Below are 15128 nucleotides of genomic sequence, written 5' to 3' on the forward strand. Positions count from 1 at the left end.
CCTCATGTCCCCCACCTCCACGGGCTTGAGATTCGAACACTGCGAATGCATGTCGACTCTGAGCCAGGTGCCGAAACGATTCAGACAGAACCGCAGCTTCCCAACGGGATAAGATCTACCACACCTAACATAGATCCTGGACCGAAGTCCCCACTAACAAATGGATTCGTAACCCCGAATGGTCATCCTCATTCATGAAATCTATCAACTCTCTCGTTTCAATCTTCTTCCCCTCGTGTCTCTTTGCTCCCTCTCGGCGCTTGGTTTGTCATTCGATGCTAGAGCCATTCGTGGGATATAAGCAGGATTTACATCCTTTTAACTTTTTTTCTTTTTTGTTTTTTTGTAAGGTGCAAATGGGATTTAGGTTGGATTGGGAGGTTTTTCTGTATTATTTTTATGCAATTTGATGGATTCATTCGACTTCTTTTTATTCTTGAAATGGAATGAATGCTTCCATAATGATTGCTTGTGACAGTGTCATTATTACTTTATACCTCCTATGTTCGCAATCGTCCACTAATTCCTATTCATTCATATGTTTTTTCACAGTTGTAAAGTCTAATGTTATGCTTTGCTCCTCGGGAGTAAAATTTGCTTATGTAATAACGTAGGGCACACCAAAATAGGCGAGGCTCGAATTTTGGTATTTTCCACGACGCCGCCAAAGGAGAACATCCACCACGCCAACTCTCAATATCAACCTCGATAAAAACCCCTGTTTCCTACACTCACCTCTTTGAGGATAATCCGACATTTGGAAACGATCCCATCGATATTCCTACGTCAACAATGGTATATATAACTCCCTTTCGCTCTGTCTACAATTGATCCCCATTCTTCCTCACTCTGCCCAGGCAGATAATTGTGCTGAAGTGCTCCCAATTGAGCCCCAGCACCTCCCAGATCAGTCATAGAATGAAATCGAAACCTGCTGATACATGGTAATCAAACAGTCGGACGGAGAAGAGACCGCTTCCAACCCGCCTGTCGGTGCCGCCGATGAGGTCGAGGTTTCCGCCGACACCACTGCTGGCAGCTCCATGTCCGTTCTAGACGCTCTCAAGGGCGTTCTCAAGATAGCTCTGATCCACGACGGCCTTGCCCGTGGTTTGCGCGAAGCCTCCAAGGCTCTCGATCGCCGCCAAGCGCACATGTGCGTGCTCAACGAGGGCTGCGAGGAAGACGCTTATAAGAAGCTCGTCATTGCGCTTTGCTCAGAGCACAAGATCCCCCTCATCAAGGTTCCCGATGGGAAGATGCTGGGCGAGTGGGTTGGACTCTGTATGTTTTCTTTTCTTTGATTTTTTTTGATTTTTTTTGATTTTTTTTTTTTTTTTTGGACTCTGTTTGGTGAGCCGGACCACTGATTTGCTGTGTTTCCTCCCCCGCTCTTTCTTGCATTTGACAGGCGTTCTTGACCGCGAAGGCAACCCCCGCAAGGTTGTTAACTGCTCGTGCGTTGTCCTCCGTGACTGGGGTGAAGAGTCCCAGGAGCGCTCCGTCCTACTCAACTACTTCCAGACCGAGCAATAGTCCAGTCAAAACGAACGCGGCAACTGGGGTTAAAACGGATGGATATGCGGGCAAATGAAAAAAAGTACATAAAATAAATCAGTGTATAAGTGCGCCTTACGAGTGGGTGGGAGTGCTTATTTGGAACAAGCTGGCTTCAAACTCGTAATCGAGAGCGAACTTAGATAAAACTTTTCAGGGCCGTAGGTCCTCCTTTTTCACAGCACTAATTAAAATTAACCCGCTTTATACATCACTTGGTATACCTGTTTGTTATCCCTTTTTTTTATTCTATGGCCATTAATGTTGATTTCTAATGTTAGCAACCTCGTAAGATAGATATCAGTCGCAAGTGAGGATCACATCATACACAGGTTATCTTTCATTAATTCGTTCAATTAATTCAAAGGGCGAAACTAAGCCCAACAAGATCGACATCTTGGCTTAGAGAGCCCATTGTAAATCTATCTTTCATCCCAGGTGTTCAATTAGGCACAAGATGAAAAAACATACACTCAATGACGGGGCTAACGAATGTCGCTTCCAGTAAATGTAGTGTAGAAGTAGTAGGAGGCATCTTATCGTTCCAATGACTAATAGATAAAACACAAGCACGGAAGATAACGAACGAAAATAAACAACAGGCAGTAAGTGCATAGTGATGAGATAGGTTGATCAAACAAGGGGTTGACGGCATCTGATATTTCAGTCAAAAGTTCGACATGGATGAGACTAGAAATGTAAGTCATGGCAAAAACGATTCAAAAAATGATATGGCATTCTTCACTTCCGTTGCGATTTCTAGCATTCGTCCGTGCAAAGAGATAATCATATAATGAAAAAATAAAAATAAAAAGGGAACCTGTCCTGGTTACGTTATTGGTGGTAGAATCCATCCCCATACACTCCAGTTGCGGGGACGAGATTAACGTGAAGTATACAAAAGCCAAAGCAAGAAACTGGGGATATAATTACATCATATACCTAGCCATCAAAGCGCAGGGCTAAAAGCTCACTAGAGTTCGGATTCAAGTAATTTCAGAGCAATAGAAAATGATATTTGGATTGTGGCAGTATTTATCCAGTTGGTTGATCAAAACAAAGTGATCAGAGAATAGTCAAGCAGTCGATCAATCAGATGAACTTAGCGGAAATTATATGCGGGAAAAACCATCTTCTCTCGCATATGTGGCGTTAGAGAGAGGTGTTGATATGGTGAACTGCCCGGGTCATAATACATGCCCTCGATATGGCCGTCCCCGCGACGAACGGAGATATAATAGAAACCGGATATTGTGAGTCCTTGACGGGAGTGTGATGGCGTAATAAAGCAACGTTCTAGCGGCGTAAGTGGGTTTAAGGATACTATTCGAATATTGAGAAGGGCATGAACGGGCTCAAGACTAACCTTTCCAACGCATCAAGATCCAACCTTTCGCTAGCTGCTCCGTCAGCCATTTCTTACTCACAAGATTCCTCACGATCTCATCATAAGACAGGTCTTTAAAAGGTTCAAGCTCGCGCCAGTACAAACTGTCAATCTCTGCATTTGCTTTGAAATTCTTCGTCTCCAGCGAGTGCGTGTTGAAATCGATGATTTCACCCTCGAGGAAAGTAGTAATATGCGCTCCTTGGCTATTGGGTGTTTTATCGGGAATGTTGTAGGCTTCCATCGTTCCGGAAAGCGTCATCGTATTATAATCAACACTGTGTATCGTAACCTTGACAGGCCAGTGTTCATGTCTACTGTTGCTGTTCATTCCCATTTGGGTCCCGTCTCCAAACTCGTGAGAAATATCCGCCTGGTAACTGCGGCGGCCGGCGCTTGTATATACAGTCCGGCCGAGTTCAGTTCCATTGATAACGATGGGGTCATCAAGTTGGTGCGATCTGGGTCTCCGGTTATGGAACATCGCTGAAGTAGAACAATGATTAGTAGCACGTTGTGAACCTTCAAATACCGTCCCTGGCTTTAGCCACGAAGAATCTGCAGGACTGCCGATCGACGACGTATCGAGGATAAAGTCGTCCTCATTGCGGCGCAAATATTCGTATTGGACGAAATCTCCTGCAGTGGCAAACTGTACGCTCTCATCGTACGATTTGGCGAACCGCACTCTGTCAAGATACCTTATGGTTTCTTCAAAACGATCAACTGACGATCGATCTTCGAAATACATATCTCGGGGCTCTGATGCACCGGTATTCCTCATTATATCTCCGTGATTGATGGTGGAAGAACGTGGAGGTGGGGAAGTGGTTGAGCTTGCAGTCGTAGTGGGAGTTGTAGAGGAAGGTTGCCAGTCTCTTTCCTCTGATTCACGGCCACCTCGGTCCCGGTCAAGGATGTAGCTCTGTAGGGTACGGGTCCTGGAGGAGAATCGCGGGTGGCGACGAACTGTTTGAAGTAATGTAGCAGTAGCCAGATCACTCCGACCATACCGTGACGGCTGAATCGATTCTCCATTGGGATCCGTGGCCCATAGACGGGGTGATGTAGCTGATCCTTCCCGCCTTTCACCCCGAGATCCCAGTGCCGTATGTCTCGCTCTTAGCAATCTACCATCCCACATTTCCTGAATAAGATTCGTAGCACCCACGCTAGCATCTTCTTCCTCTTCGTAATCTGATCCTGGCACCCATGTGTAGGCGGGATTTGATGGGCGGAAGCGAGTTTCGTAGTTGGTCACACCACTCATTGGATCTCGGCGACGAACAATGGGGATACGGCGGCTTACCCCGACAGTCACTGAGGGCCTTCGCTGATCATTAGAATCCATACCGCTATTCACTTCATCCTGCAAGGACTGTAGATGCCGCCTTCGACTTCGAACACGTCCCGGGGATGAATCCGGAGAGGAACGTCTGCGCGAGCGCAAAAACCTTATGTTATCGGCATTCACTTCGTCTTCTGGTAGACTCATGAAGACGGCTGTGAGGTCGGGCACGCTTATAGAGAGGAGCTCGAGCCGTTGGAGATACCGTTGGAGATACCGTACGGAGGAGGATAAAGATAAGAGGGATGGGGGGATTCAAAGAATGTTGGTCCTTTCGTGATGGCCAGAGATATCGGTTAGTTAACAAGGCGGGTAGGTTGTCAGGCTCGTCGGCTATGCTCTATTTCTTGGCAGATTTTGTTTCGATATTCACGGATGTCAGAATATCGCATCACAACAGGTAGAAAAGTCGAGAGTCGGGACAAGGATGGATGATGAGCGAGGGGGTTTGCCCATGGAGGAGAAGAAGAAGACGAGGTGCGGCGGGTAGCGTCCCTCGACTGTATAATAGTTCGCTCTTTCATAAATACAACCGCAAGCAAGTCAACCCAACCAACCCTCGATCCAAATATCAACTTCTCCTCCACTCCCTCCACTCCCTCCCCCTCCCTCCCCACGAATACGGTGCGGACCGCAGCGAAGAAGGGGAACAGCCACGGGAACTGTAAGCAACGCGTCCATCTCAGATCCCTAGAATTCCGCTCAGGTAGACTGATCCAGCGCACAGGTAAAGGGCCATTCCATCGTCATCGTCGTGGTCATCGCAGCCATCATCGTCGTCCTGCTCGCCTTCCTGCCATTGACATTCCCCGCATCGTGTTGTGATACTGAAACTCCCCTGTCAAATGACTTTGCAATTGGTCCTCTCTTCACTCGGACAGCTTGCTGAATCGATTACCCCGAATTAAACGACATTGTGTGCTATGTTCCTATAGCCACAGGCTCATCGAAGATTATCCATTCAATTCCCCCTGACATCAAGATGAAAACTTCATTTAGCTAAATAACTAGAAAATAACCTGGTTCCAGAACCTTGGGACCAAGCTTCATGCTGACCTAGTATCCATTCTCCCATATACCAACGGTGTGGCGACTCCCAGTGAAATTAACTCTCGCATCAACGGAAACACCCCTAGGAACTCCACAGGAGAGTACATGATACAACATCGTTCTTAACCCCGATGGTCAGTACTCTCATGCGGTATATATTATTCCGTTCTGAATTGTCCCAAATGGCCCTCAGCAATGATACTCCATGTTCATGGGGATTCTCTCAAACATGACCGCCGGAGGTATTTTTTTTTTCATGGAAGAAACGGGCCTCTTGGACTACGTACGGATGGGCAATGAATTACAACCGCAATGCGATGGAGCCGTGATCATATCTTGAGTTCAGGAACTGCAGCGGTGTTCACGGTCACTGCTTGCTTGAAGAATCCGAAGTGAACTCTCATATCTATATCTCCGATTTTGCAATTTCCGAAGTTGTCCGCCCTCAATTCTACATACTAGTAGTTATTGTTTAGAGATCACAGATGAGACTATTCTAACCAAGCTGGCCAAGTAGATGATGAGGATGGGTACTGTCATTCCTGAATCTCGCTTTGGAATTGGCGTTATGCTCGCTGCCAACCACTCGTCGTGATCCTGGTTCACTTTTGGGCCCATGGTCCGTTATTAGCCTAACTCTTACCACCCTTGGAATGCATCAACCGCTCCCCTCCCCAGAAACCTCTACCGGGAAGTGGATAATCAACCGTTTAAATAGATACACCGATCGCGGCTCAATGTAGTGTTGGATGACTTACCCAGTTACCCATACCGAGACTACTATTTCTCGACTTGCCCTCGGCAGTCTGGACCAGCGCAACCTTATCGACCGCGATACTGAAATCACCCATGTCTTCCCATCGGATTTCTTGCAGCAGTTCCTGATGATCGATAATATATAGGCTCCGGTTTTGTGTCGTCAAGGGAGAGCTCATCGTAGCAGTAGAGTGGCCCATCTTCATAATTGCGACTTTGTTCTGGTCAAAGTCGGTATGGCTTAACGGAGGGTTGGCAAATCATGTTTACATATATGGGAATTGAATACTCACTCCAGAGCGGCCTGACTGATTGCTGCTGCTACGACGATGAAAATGATAGCTGTGATCTGGAAAGCCACCCAGAACGTGACCATAACTGCTGGCATGAGAAGGTTTCTGCACATACCTTCAAGTTTATTCTTTTAAATAATCAGTTAAATAAAGACAAAAGACTTCCCAACGGAAACTGCAGGAGATCAGGTTGATATAACTAACGAGCATATAAAAAACAAAATACAGTCAACGCATTTGAGATAATCACGGATATTGTTTCTCGAAGGTAGGCCAAGGAAGCCAGTACCCCCTTGTTTATATGCATGCAATATCGACAATAATTAAGGTTTGTATTCCGTTGTTTTTACTTTTTAAGCTCTTCCATTGTGTGCCTCTGAATGTTCTGAACAGTACATACGCACATCGAACAAAGCCGATCCAGCTCTAGCCCTGTTGGCTGAGCGGTTGGTTTTGGTTGGTCAGTATTCGATTCCAGAAGAGACCATATAATTAAACCCGATGTTGTCAGGAGTCCATGGATGTAGAAGAACAGGGCCTGCATACTTTTGGGCTGGCTGAAATTGCTGAGGCTTGGTAATCTTCAAACAGAGTGAACAAAGCATGAAAACGGAAATTCAGACGATGAAGCAGTTCTAGATAAGGAAATACGACTGTGAACTTGGCAACAAACGCAAACGCAAACGCAAGAAAGAAAAGAGAAGAAAAGAAAAGAAAAGAAATATGAGGGAAAAGAAGATCGTTTGATGGGTATACTCCGTACAGAACGCACAAATTACCACTCCCGAATACCTCCGTCAACTCCATAAAACTCCTTCGGAGTCCAGGAGTCCGCTGTCATCGCAACACTCCGCACTTCATCCTCATCGATATCGATTCCCAAGCCCGGCTTTGTCAGCGCACCCACATAGCCGTCCTTGACATCAAAAACTGAAGGATCCGTCACGTAGTTGGTTATATCATACGCGCCCGCCTTCGTGTTATAGTGGGTACCAAGGCTCATTTCTTGGATTACAAAATTTGGAATCGTGAGGTCGACTTGAATACTAGCAGCCAGCGAAATAGGCCCCAGGGGACAGTGCGGGGCAATCGCCACATCGTATGCTTCTGCCATTGCGGCGACGCGCCGGATTTCAGAAATACCTCCGCAATGGCTGATATCTGGCTGCAAGACATCAACGCTTGCATTCTCCAAGAAGCGCTTGACATCCCACCGGTTGTACAGCCGCTCGCCCAGCGCAATCGGTGTCGTGACTTGGCTAGAAAAGTGTTTTATTCCCTCAGGATGCTCCGAGAGGAGGGGTTCCTCGATGAATAGGGGCTGGTAAGGCTCCACTAGCTTAGCAAGCTGTTTGGCCATTGGTTTATGGAGACGACCATGGAAGTCAAGGGCGACATCAAGCCCTGGAGCTTTTGCGGCTTTGAGGCGCTCGACGCTGGACTCCAGGACTCGGGGAGAATCAAGCCAGTTCACATCCTCTGTGGCATTCATTTTTATGACTCTGAACCCTTGATCCAGCCGCGCTTTGCCAGCTGACTCAACATCTGCAGGGCGGTCACCTCCAATCCAAGCATAGACAGAGATCTTGTTGCGAACCTTGCATCCCAACAGTTGATGGATGGGTGCACCTAACCGGCGGCCCTTGAGATCCCAAAGCGCAATGTCAATACCGGAAATAGCTGACATGAAAACAGCACCGCCCCTGTAGAAACCAAGTCGCCAAGCTATTTTACCATATTTGCTCGATATCACTGTGCCAGTAGGGTTAGCTATTGAAGCTCTTGATAATTTCATTTTACATGGATTACCTTTTGACTTACTCGGCTTCATAGCCTTGAAATCGTTGACATAACGCATTCAATGCGCCTTCAACAGCTTCTGAATGACCCTCCAGAGCGCTTTCACCCCATCCATGATTTCCATCTTCATCAGTAACTTTCACGAACAGCCAGCGAGGGAGTACAAGGAAACATTCAATGCTTTTAATTTTGTCCATGCTTCCTTATTTGTACTTCCCTTTCCAGGGACTGGAGAGGGATGTTGAATGTCAGAACGGGGAAGTCCTCGTTATGCAAGCCACATAAATGTATGGGTTGGAGAAGAGCCCATGGATGGATAATCTGATAAACGATAGAATGGCAGAAAGACAGAAGGTTATATATATATCAGGGAAGCATATATGAGACCAGCAATGAGATAACTTGTCACGGAACATCCCTTTGTAGATCGACCGTACCGGACTCCACTTGGCAGGGATTAGCACCGAAGAACGATGCAAGGCGGGCTGTGGGTATCCAGTGATACATGCATAGAGCTATAGATGAGGGTTGCATTGCCCGCGAGGCCAATGGCGATAGTATGTGAGGTGTGGTTTCGAACTGCCTCCCGCACTACTACTCCGTGCAAATAAATAATATATTTCTGATATCTTCCCGGAACAGATGCATTTGCCTTTGGTAAGTGTAGACAAAGGCCAACCAGGTAATCAACCCGGAAACGGAATTGGAATTGGGGTGCCTTTTATGCCTGGGGACGGAAGAGACAAACACCCGCATCACTTTCCATACGACTGCTTTCACCCTCGAGTTTGCGTGGCCAGTCGACTAAAACCTTGGGATGTATGATGTCCCATCTCTTGCTACACAGGGCCAGCAGCATTTAGTGGAAATATGAGATCAGGGAGTCAAACTCATATGGCGGGGGGGATGACAACGAATTTGCATCCCGAAGTATTTAGCTGTAGCCCTTTCAAGCCCATGCATATCGGGAAAGTTACAGATAATTGTGTCTCCCCCCAGAAGACTAGTTTACTGCATAAAATCCATTCCGAGGGAGCAAAGCTAGACAGATCATCATCCGGAAAATATCGCCGTGTAGCGAAGAGAAGTGAAATAACAATTTTGACTCTTAGCACCGCTTAGGGCACATGGTGGCTGAAAAATGCCAAAATCCCTTTGCGCCTTGATCATAGAGGGAATTATGAAGATTGTGAGATAGATAAAAGCGTGCAGTTAATATTGTCAAGTAAGTACTCCATTTTGAGGACTGATCTTTTGGTGCGGTGGAAAACCGCTGTTTTGATATACAAGTAACCACAGTACATGTAGTTACAGTACAATTCACGGAGATCAAAAGATGCCCACTTTGCCAGACTCGGATATTTAAGGCAGCGAGGCGCTTGCACGGCAAGTACTCGGAGCTATATCATGCTGCAGAAACGCGAGGGCTTGGATGACGACGCTGGCTTGTTACACCATCACGTTCTTTAGCGAGGCCATCGGATAGGATATATTTTGAAAGAAAGCATGTTGGAAGCAGGTTGCTAGTGATGCGCGGGAGCAGGGCAGCCGAATACGACTGTCACCGCTGGCGGCCGTTTAGAAGCGGAGACGGGTTCAATGAATTCAATCGGCATCGAGCCGTTCTTCATCTCCCATCGTCAATCTGCACTGAAAACTTTATGAGGTTTGGTCTCTCGTAGAGTTGATGTGGTGAAGTGAACGTTGAATCGGGCCTCTCATTCGACTTAAACTTACCTATTTACCAGACAACGAGCGCTTGCGTATGGCATTTACGAACCAATGTTTGTTTATTCATGTTTATGATCTTCCATTCTCTCTCTTTTCTCTCATAATTTCAGGGAAAATTTTGCACTCCTTCCGGGCGCCTTTCTATCAGTGGGTGGCATACCGAAATTGCTACCAGGCCACTCAATACCATTTTGAGAGGCGAGACCGAACGACCTCAGTTCAAGGCCATAAAATATGCTGCATATGGATCGCTTGTAATTGTGTAGCTCCAATCCCTTATCTCCCTAAGAGAAATAGAATATATATAGTCTACTTCGCTTGAAATAAATTTTTGATAATCTCTCTCGTGAAAACCGACTCTATATTTCTTGATATTTCATCTATGTACGGGTCTGTTTCGCGAATATAAATTTGCCAAATAAATCTATAGAAAAAAGAATGTAAAAGCACCATGATCATGGGAATGTAAAGGAGGATTCCAATGCCGTAAAATTTCCACCAAACCTGCAAAATAAATATACACAAAAACCTTGTACCAATCGACCCAGCCTAGTTTCGATTGCTGACCCGCAAAGCATTCCAATCATCTGCCCGCCTCAAACACCCCAACACGATATTCCAAAATGCATCGACGTCGACTCCACGGGGTATAGTCACACCGGCCTTTCCGCGTTCTACGGGACTTGCATTTGTCCGACCAACCTCACCGGTAATCTTTAGATCTGAGCCATGCTGGCCATCCGTCACAACATTCACGAGGAAGCGCTCTCCATCCCGGTCGTCGAAATGGAGATCCCTTGCATGGTTGCTCCCATTATCGCTAGTGTTCAAGTTGGACAATAACACAGCAACGGCAACGGGATCGTGCAAGGGGGGACCAACATCGAGACCAAACACCGTTTCATAAGTGCCCGCAAAGTAAATTAGGAGAGAGTGGAGGATTTGGCGGAGGACTGAGGGAGTCGGGCTCACGTTGCTCCTACCCATTACTGGTTGGAGTTCAGTCTGCAGAATGAGGGACTGCACCTTTGGTGTACATAGCACCTGGTGTGTAAGATCTAGAGGTATTAAAACTGTTTTCGGTGCAAGGGCCGGGGACGAAAAAATGGATTGTGCAGATTCGGGATCACACTAATTTTTCCCTTATCAGTTATCAGCAAAATAAGTGAACCGGCCCTCAATATTGACTAACGTAGATATTAAACTCTGCCCAAGGTGTGATGTTTCCAACACGCGACTCATCTCCTGCCCGCTTGCAAATAGGGGCATGCGAAAACCCGTCACCTATGGCACCACCCATAATGCTGAGACCTCGAACGTGTTCAGCAACTTCAGGAAACGTTGCGAAAAGAAGCCCGACATTAGTGAGAGTTCCTGTGACAACTAGCCAGGCTGTGTTTTTCGGCTGTTCCAGCAGAGAATCTCGCATAGCGATGATTGCATTTCGGTTCCTCATTGGTGGACGTGTTGGCGTGGGGAGTAAATCTGTCCCATCAAGTCCAGATACGCCTAATAATCTGTCAGCCACTTGTTGTCCATGAAGTATAGGTAGAGCATGGTATGTATTTTGCCTACCGTGAATATCTTGTGCATGTACAGCTGCCCTACAGAATGGCTTTGCCGCCCCTGGATATACAGGAATATCTGATCTGCCAATGGCTTCCAGGATGCTTCCGGCGTTTACTGTTGTATTTTGAAGCGAGCCGTTTCCATGGACGGTACTGATCCCTAGCAGCTTTAAGGAAGGGTGGTGGGCAGCTAAGAGAATGGCAAACGCATCCTTTTCACGTCTATTAGATTCACAATTGTTTCCTAATACATTGTCGAAAAGTTTGATCAAATGATGTTCGAACTTACATCATGGCCTGGGGCATCACATCAGCATGAGTAGCACATTTCCTTGATTGGTGGGTATTAAAATATGATAAGACTCACCTGGATCACAATCCAACCAAAGAGGAGTCACCTGTCCTTCGTGCGACGGGAACTCGGGTGTCTGATCCAGCATGATGGTGAAGTTGAGTGCCAAAATATGATGCTGAACCTTGAACCTTTAGCTATCCTCAGACTCTTATCGATAAGAGCCGGGTGAGGAGAAAACAACTAGCACTAGTTAGGACTAGTTCATAACACTAACCCCGGCCTTATGCTCGGGCCGTTGTTCACTCACAGAGCCGCATGATTTATTTATACAAGTCAGACAGCGAACAACTGGCAGAGGGACGGACGAGACAACGACCACTTCTACCGTAATGTTGGATTCCCTCTAAGCCTGCGAGATTACGATTAAATCCTGACCACGTACTGATTTTGGAGACCCTCGTTCTGGATATCGACAGACAATCAATCAATGATTTCAAGTCAAGCTTACTGGGGTGTTATCAGAGCATCCAACTTTGGGAGATGAGCACTGGCAATAACGGGGGACGACCACGCCCTCCTCAAGCCGTTGCCTCCAAGTCTGGGCCTATAACTTCCTCAGCTAAACAGCCAACGCTCGCGGTTCCATCCTCTAAACCCCCCTCGACTCCTCGATCACCTTCGCAAACTCTCCAAGCAGGCAAGCCCAGTGCGCCATCCAGCCAAACCGATCCAGCCAACGATAAAGCTACGGCGGCGCTGATCCGCCGTGTCCTCTGTCCTCAGTCCTCTAACTATGGGCCAGACCAGCGGGAGCGGGGTACCCCTCAACCGCTGGAAGAGTTGCTTCCTCCCCTTACGAGCTCGAACGAGGTAGATCTACAGCTGTATGCTCTAATTGCGATCATAATTAAAGAGTTCGTTTACGCCTGGTACTCAACGATTACCCCAGATCACACTTTTAGCGATGAAATTATCCAAATTATCGCCCATTGCACTCGTGCGCTCGAGCAGAGGCTCCGGCAGGTAGATGTGGATGCTTTGGTCTTGGATGAAATCCCCGCCTTGGTTGAAGCACATATTGTTGGTGAGAGTCCAGTTAAGCAAGCCGTGTGATATTGTTCCTCCAAGCCGGTTCGGCTGACAACGGAACATAGCGTACCGTACCGCCTACCAAAATCCACACTTGAACCGCTCCGCTTCTTATCTCCACACGGTTTACCATACTTTGAACCCACATCCGGCGCTCTACCCTGTCCCGGACGCCTCCGATACGACGGCGATCGCAGAGCAACAAAAGCGAGAGACAGCATACCGCCAATTACTTGCCCAAGGCGTTTTGGCTGTGCTTCTCCCAACCGAAGATTTGGAGAATGTCTACCTGAGGACATTGGTTGGCGATATTTTGGCGGATACGATCCTGGGCGAGTTCGTCAGCGACAAAATGAGCGATGGCCCATTTATCTATGAGCTCCTCACACGGCTCATCATGGTAATACAGCAAGACGGCCGTAAAAATGAAAAAGCGGAGCATATTCAAAAAGGCCGACTGGAGAGGTTTGGCCTTCTTGGTCCCAAAGGAGACTCTGGTTGCGGCGATTCGTCCGGTGCAAACCAATCAAATTTATCAATGTTTCTGTGGAGAATACTACAATATTGCTATCTGACATTTGTGACTATTCGATTTGTATTGGTTGGACTTTTTCAAGTGGCATCATCGTCGCTTCCCGTGTCTCAAGGGAGACCGCCACCTGCCTGCTCACAATCGACTCCCGTCAATCTTGCAGGCGAACCTCAAGCATGGCCTACCGGTAGTAGCCTCCGTCGACCCGTTCTCAAATATAGAATATTCGGCATGGTTTCGCAACTAATCGATGTGTCTGGCCGAATGCCATGGCTCGGTGGGACCTTTGCTCTCGCACAGTATGTGATGGTCGAGGGACCAGGGAAGCTTGGGGATACGGGGATGATAGTTGACAGGTAAGCACAACATATCATTTTGCGTTTTGTTATCCTTCACGCAGTTCATGAGTCGCATCGGCTGTTTTCTCCCTTTCAAGAATGAATGGGGCCTTCCCTTCTTGTGTCATTGCCTACATTCTATGCTATCCAGCACGCGTATCATGATGCCCCGACGGGTAGGCATCATTCAAATTGTTCGTCACCTGGGCTGGGGTCCCTGGCTTTTTCAAGAAAGGATCATGCGGTGTTGCAGTTGCATCTGCTAAATATCCTGGGCAGCAGCTCCAGAGAGGGATTCAGAAGGATTGTTGGTGATTTGCATGCATGGCCCTTCGGTCACTTGATCTGAAGGTGGTTGGCACTCGCCCAATGAGCATGTTATTCTGGTCCAAGACAAAAGTTGGTATCAGTTTGGCCTTCATCCACCCAAGGTTGCCGTGCCTAGGAAACCCTGTCATCCTCGCCCGTTACCCGTTGTTGTATGTACTGAGGTATTTTACTTTGGTCGTCTTTTTCATCTTTTTTTCATCTCATCCTTACTTACCGTTACATGACATGGTTTTACCGTTTTTCTTACTCTACCATGTTTGGTCTTCGTTTTCTTTCATTTCTTCCTAGCGGCAAATTTTCCACCTGTTTTGGCCTTTCCTTTCTAGCAAAAGCGGTATTTTACCTCGCTCCTCTGCTAGTGGCTGTGCAGCAACTTTCTTGTCCAACCACTGCCAGCGAAAAGCAAACAGGACAGGATCAGCAGGACAGACCAGAATAAGCCGGTCGTTTTAACCGCCTTCGCCGTTGGTCCATGGGCTTCTGTTATTGGGTTGCTCTTGGCCTCCTTCATCGGGACCGGCCCTTCCCTCCCGTCCGCTCAAGAAAATGCGCCCATTTTCATCCCTGTGAGAGCTGCCATTGGTCCATCGTTTTCCTCCTCGCTTCCGGAACTGGCCAACCAACGTCTGCAAAAATACGGCAGCTTAACATGGGGCGGATCATGGTGAGATCCACTCTGATCGTCCCCCACATGATCCTCTCTTGCTCTATCTGCAAGGCAAAATTCCAGTCCAGAATAAAATCAACTATCTCTGGGGTGTCTCTCATCCGTCTCGGCTAGCCAATGGCCAGTTAGTTCAAAGTTTTCGGGCAATTAGCATTTTTTGAATCAGGCTAGATTAGCGATATCGGGGGTTGCTCTCCTCGCCCAGGGGTTTTGGCGATGGCGCAAGAAACCGTATTTTCCTCTTTCTCTCACCCAACCCTCAAGCGCCGATGACGTCGCTGTTTCTATCAAGGAAAGGGCTCGGGATGATATTGGCAATCTTATCATTCATTCCTCTCCTCGGATTGACCATTGATCTCATCATCTCCAATCGGTCACGATTGATCT

General features: G+C 47.3%; 5 protein-coding genes across 5 annotated transcripts; 2 read left to right on the plus strand and 3 right to left on the minus strand.

Moving 5' to 3' along the window:
- Nucleotides 1-792: 792 nt before the first annotated feature.
- Nucleotides 793-1536, plus strand: HCAG_06308 (40S ribosomal protein S12; the record flags this gene model as incomplete). The annotated part of the gene is made up of 3 exons (XM_001538653.1): nucleotides 793-795; nucleotides 957-1284; nucleotides 1412-1536. The coding sequence occupies 3 exons, from the start codon at nucleotides 793-795 to the stop codon at nucleotides 1534-1536; spliced, it is 456 nt and encodes a 151-aa protein (XP_001538703.1).
- Nucleotides 1537-2918: 1382 nt separating this feature from the next.
- On the minus strand, nucleotides 2919-4439 carry HCAG_06309 (predicted protein; the record flags this gene model as incomplete). Its single annotated transcript, XM_001538654.1, has 1 exon — nucleotides 2919-4439. The coding sequence occupies one exon, from the start codon at nucleotides 4437-4439 to the stop codon at nucleotides 2919-2921; it is 1521 nt and encodes a 506-aa protein (XP_001538704.1).
- A 1232-nt stretch (nucleotides 4440-5671) lies between these two features.
- HCAG_06310 (hypothetical protein) lies at nucleotides 5672-8388 on the minus strand (the record flags this gene model as incomplete). The annotated part of the gene is made up of 7 exons (XM_001538655.1): nucleotides 5672-5800; nucleotides 6101-6223; nucleotides 6507-6519; nucleotides 6796-6830; nucleotides 6938-7026; nucleotides 7184-8094; nucleotides 8213-8388. 7 exons carry the CDS (start codon nucleotides 8386-8388, stop codon nucleotides 5672-5674), a joined length of 1476 nt encoding a protein of 491 aa, XP_001538705.1.
- A 1632-nt stretch (nucleotides 8389-10020) lies between these two features.
- HCAG_06311 (conserved hypothetical protein) lies at nucleotides 10021-11930 on the minus strand (the record flags this gene model as incomplete). The annotated part of the gene is made up of 5 exons (XM_001538656.1): nucleotides 10021-10206; nucleotides 10490-11053; nucleotides 11115-11431; nucleotides 11498-11680; nucleotides 11858-11930. The coding sequence occupies 5 exons, from the start codon at nucleotides 11928-11930 to the stop codon at nucleotides 10021-10023; spliced, it is 1323 nt and encodes a 440-aa protein (XP_001538706.1).
- A 395-nt stretch (nucleotides 11931-12325) lies between these two features.
- Nucleotides 12326-14093, plus strand: HCAG_06312 (predicted protein; the record flags this gene model as incomplete). The annotated part of the gene is made up of 3 exons (XM_001538657.1): nucleotides 12326-12869; nucleotides 12940-13762; nucleotides 14024-14093. 3 exons carry the CDS (start codon nucleotides 12326-12328, stop codon nucleotides 14091-14093), a joined length of 1437 nt encoding a protein of 478 aa, XP_001538707.1.
- Nucleotides 14094-15128: the final 1035 nt, after the last annotated feature.

The sequence above is a fragment of the Histoplasma capsulatum genome, genomic scaffold, assembly GCF_000149585.1.
Source record: "Histoplasma capsulatum NAm1 scaffold_7 genomic scaffold, whole genome shotgun sequence".
In the NCBI taxonomy this organism is placed as follows: domain Eukaryota; kingdom Fungi; phylum Ascomycota; class Eurotiomycetes; order Onygenales; family Ajellomycetaceae; genus Histoplasma; species Histoplasma mississippiense.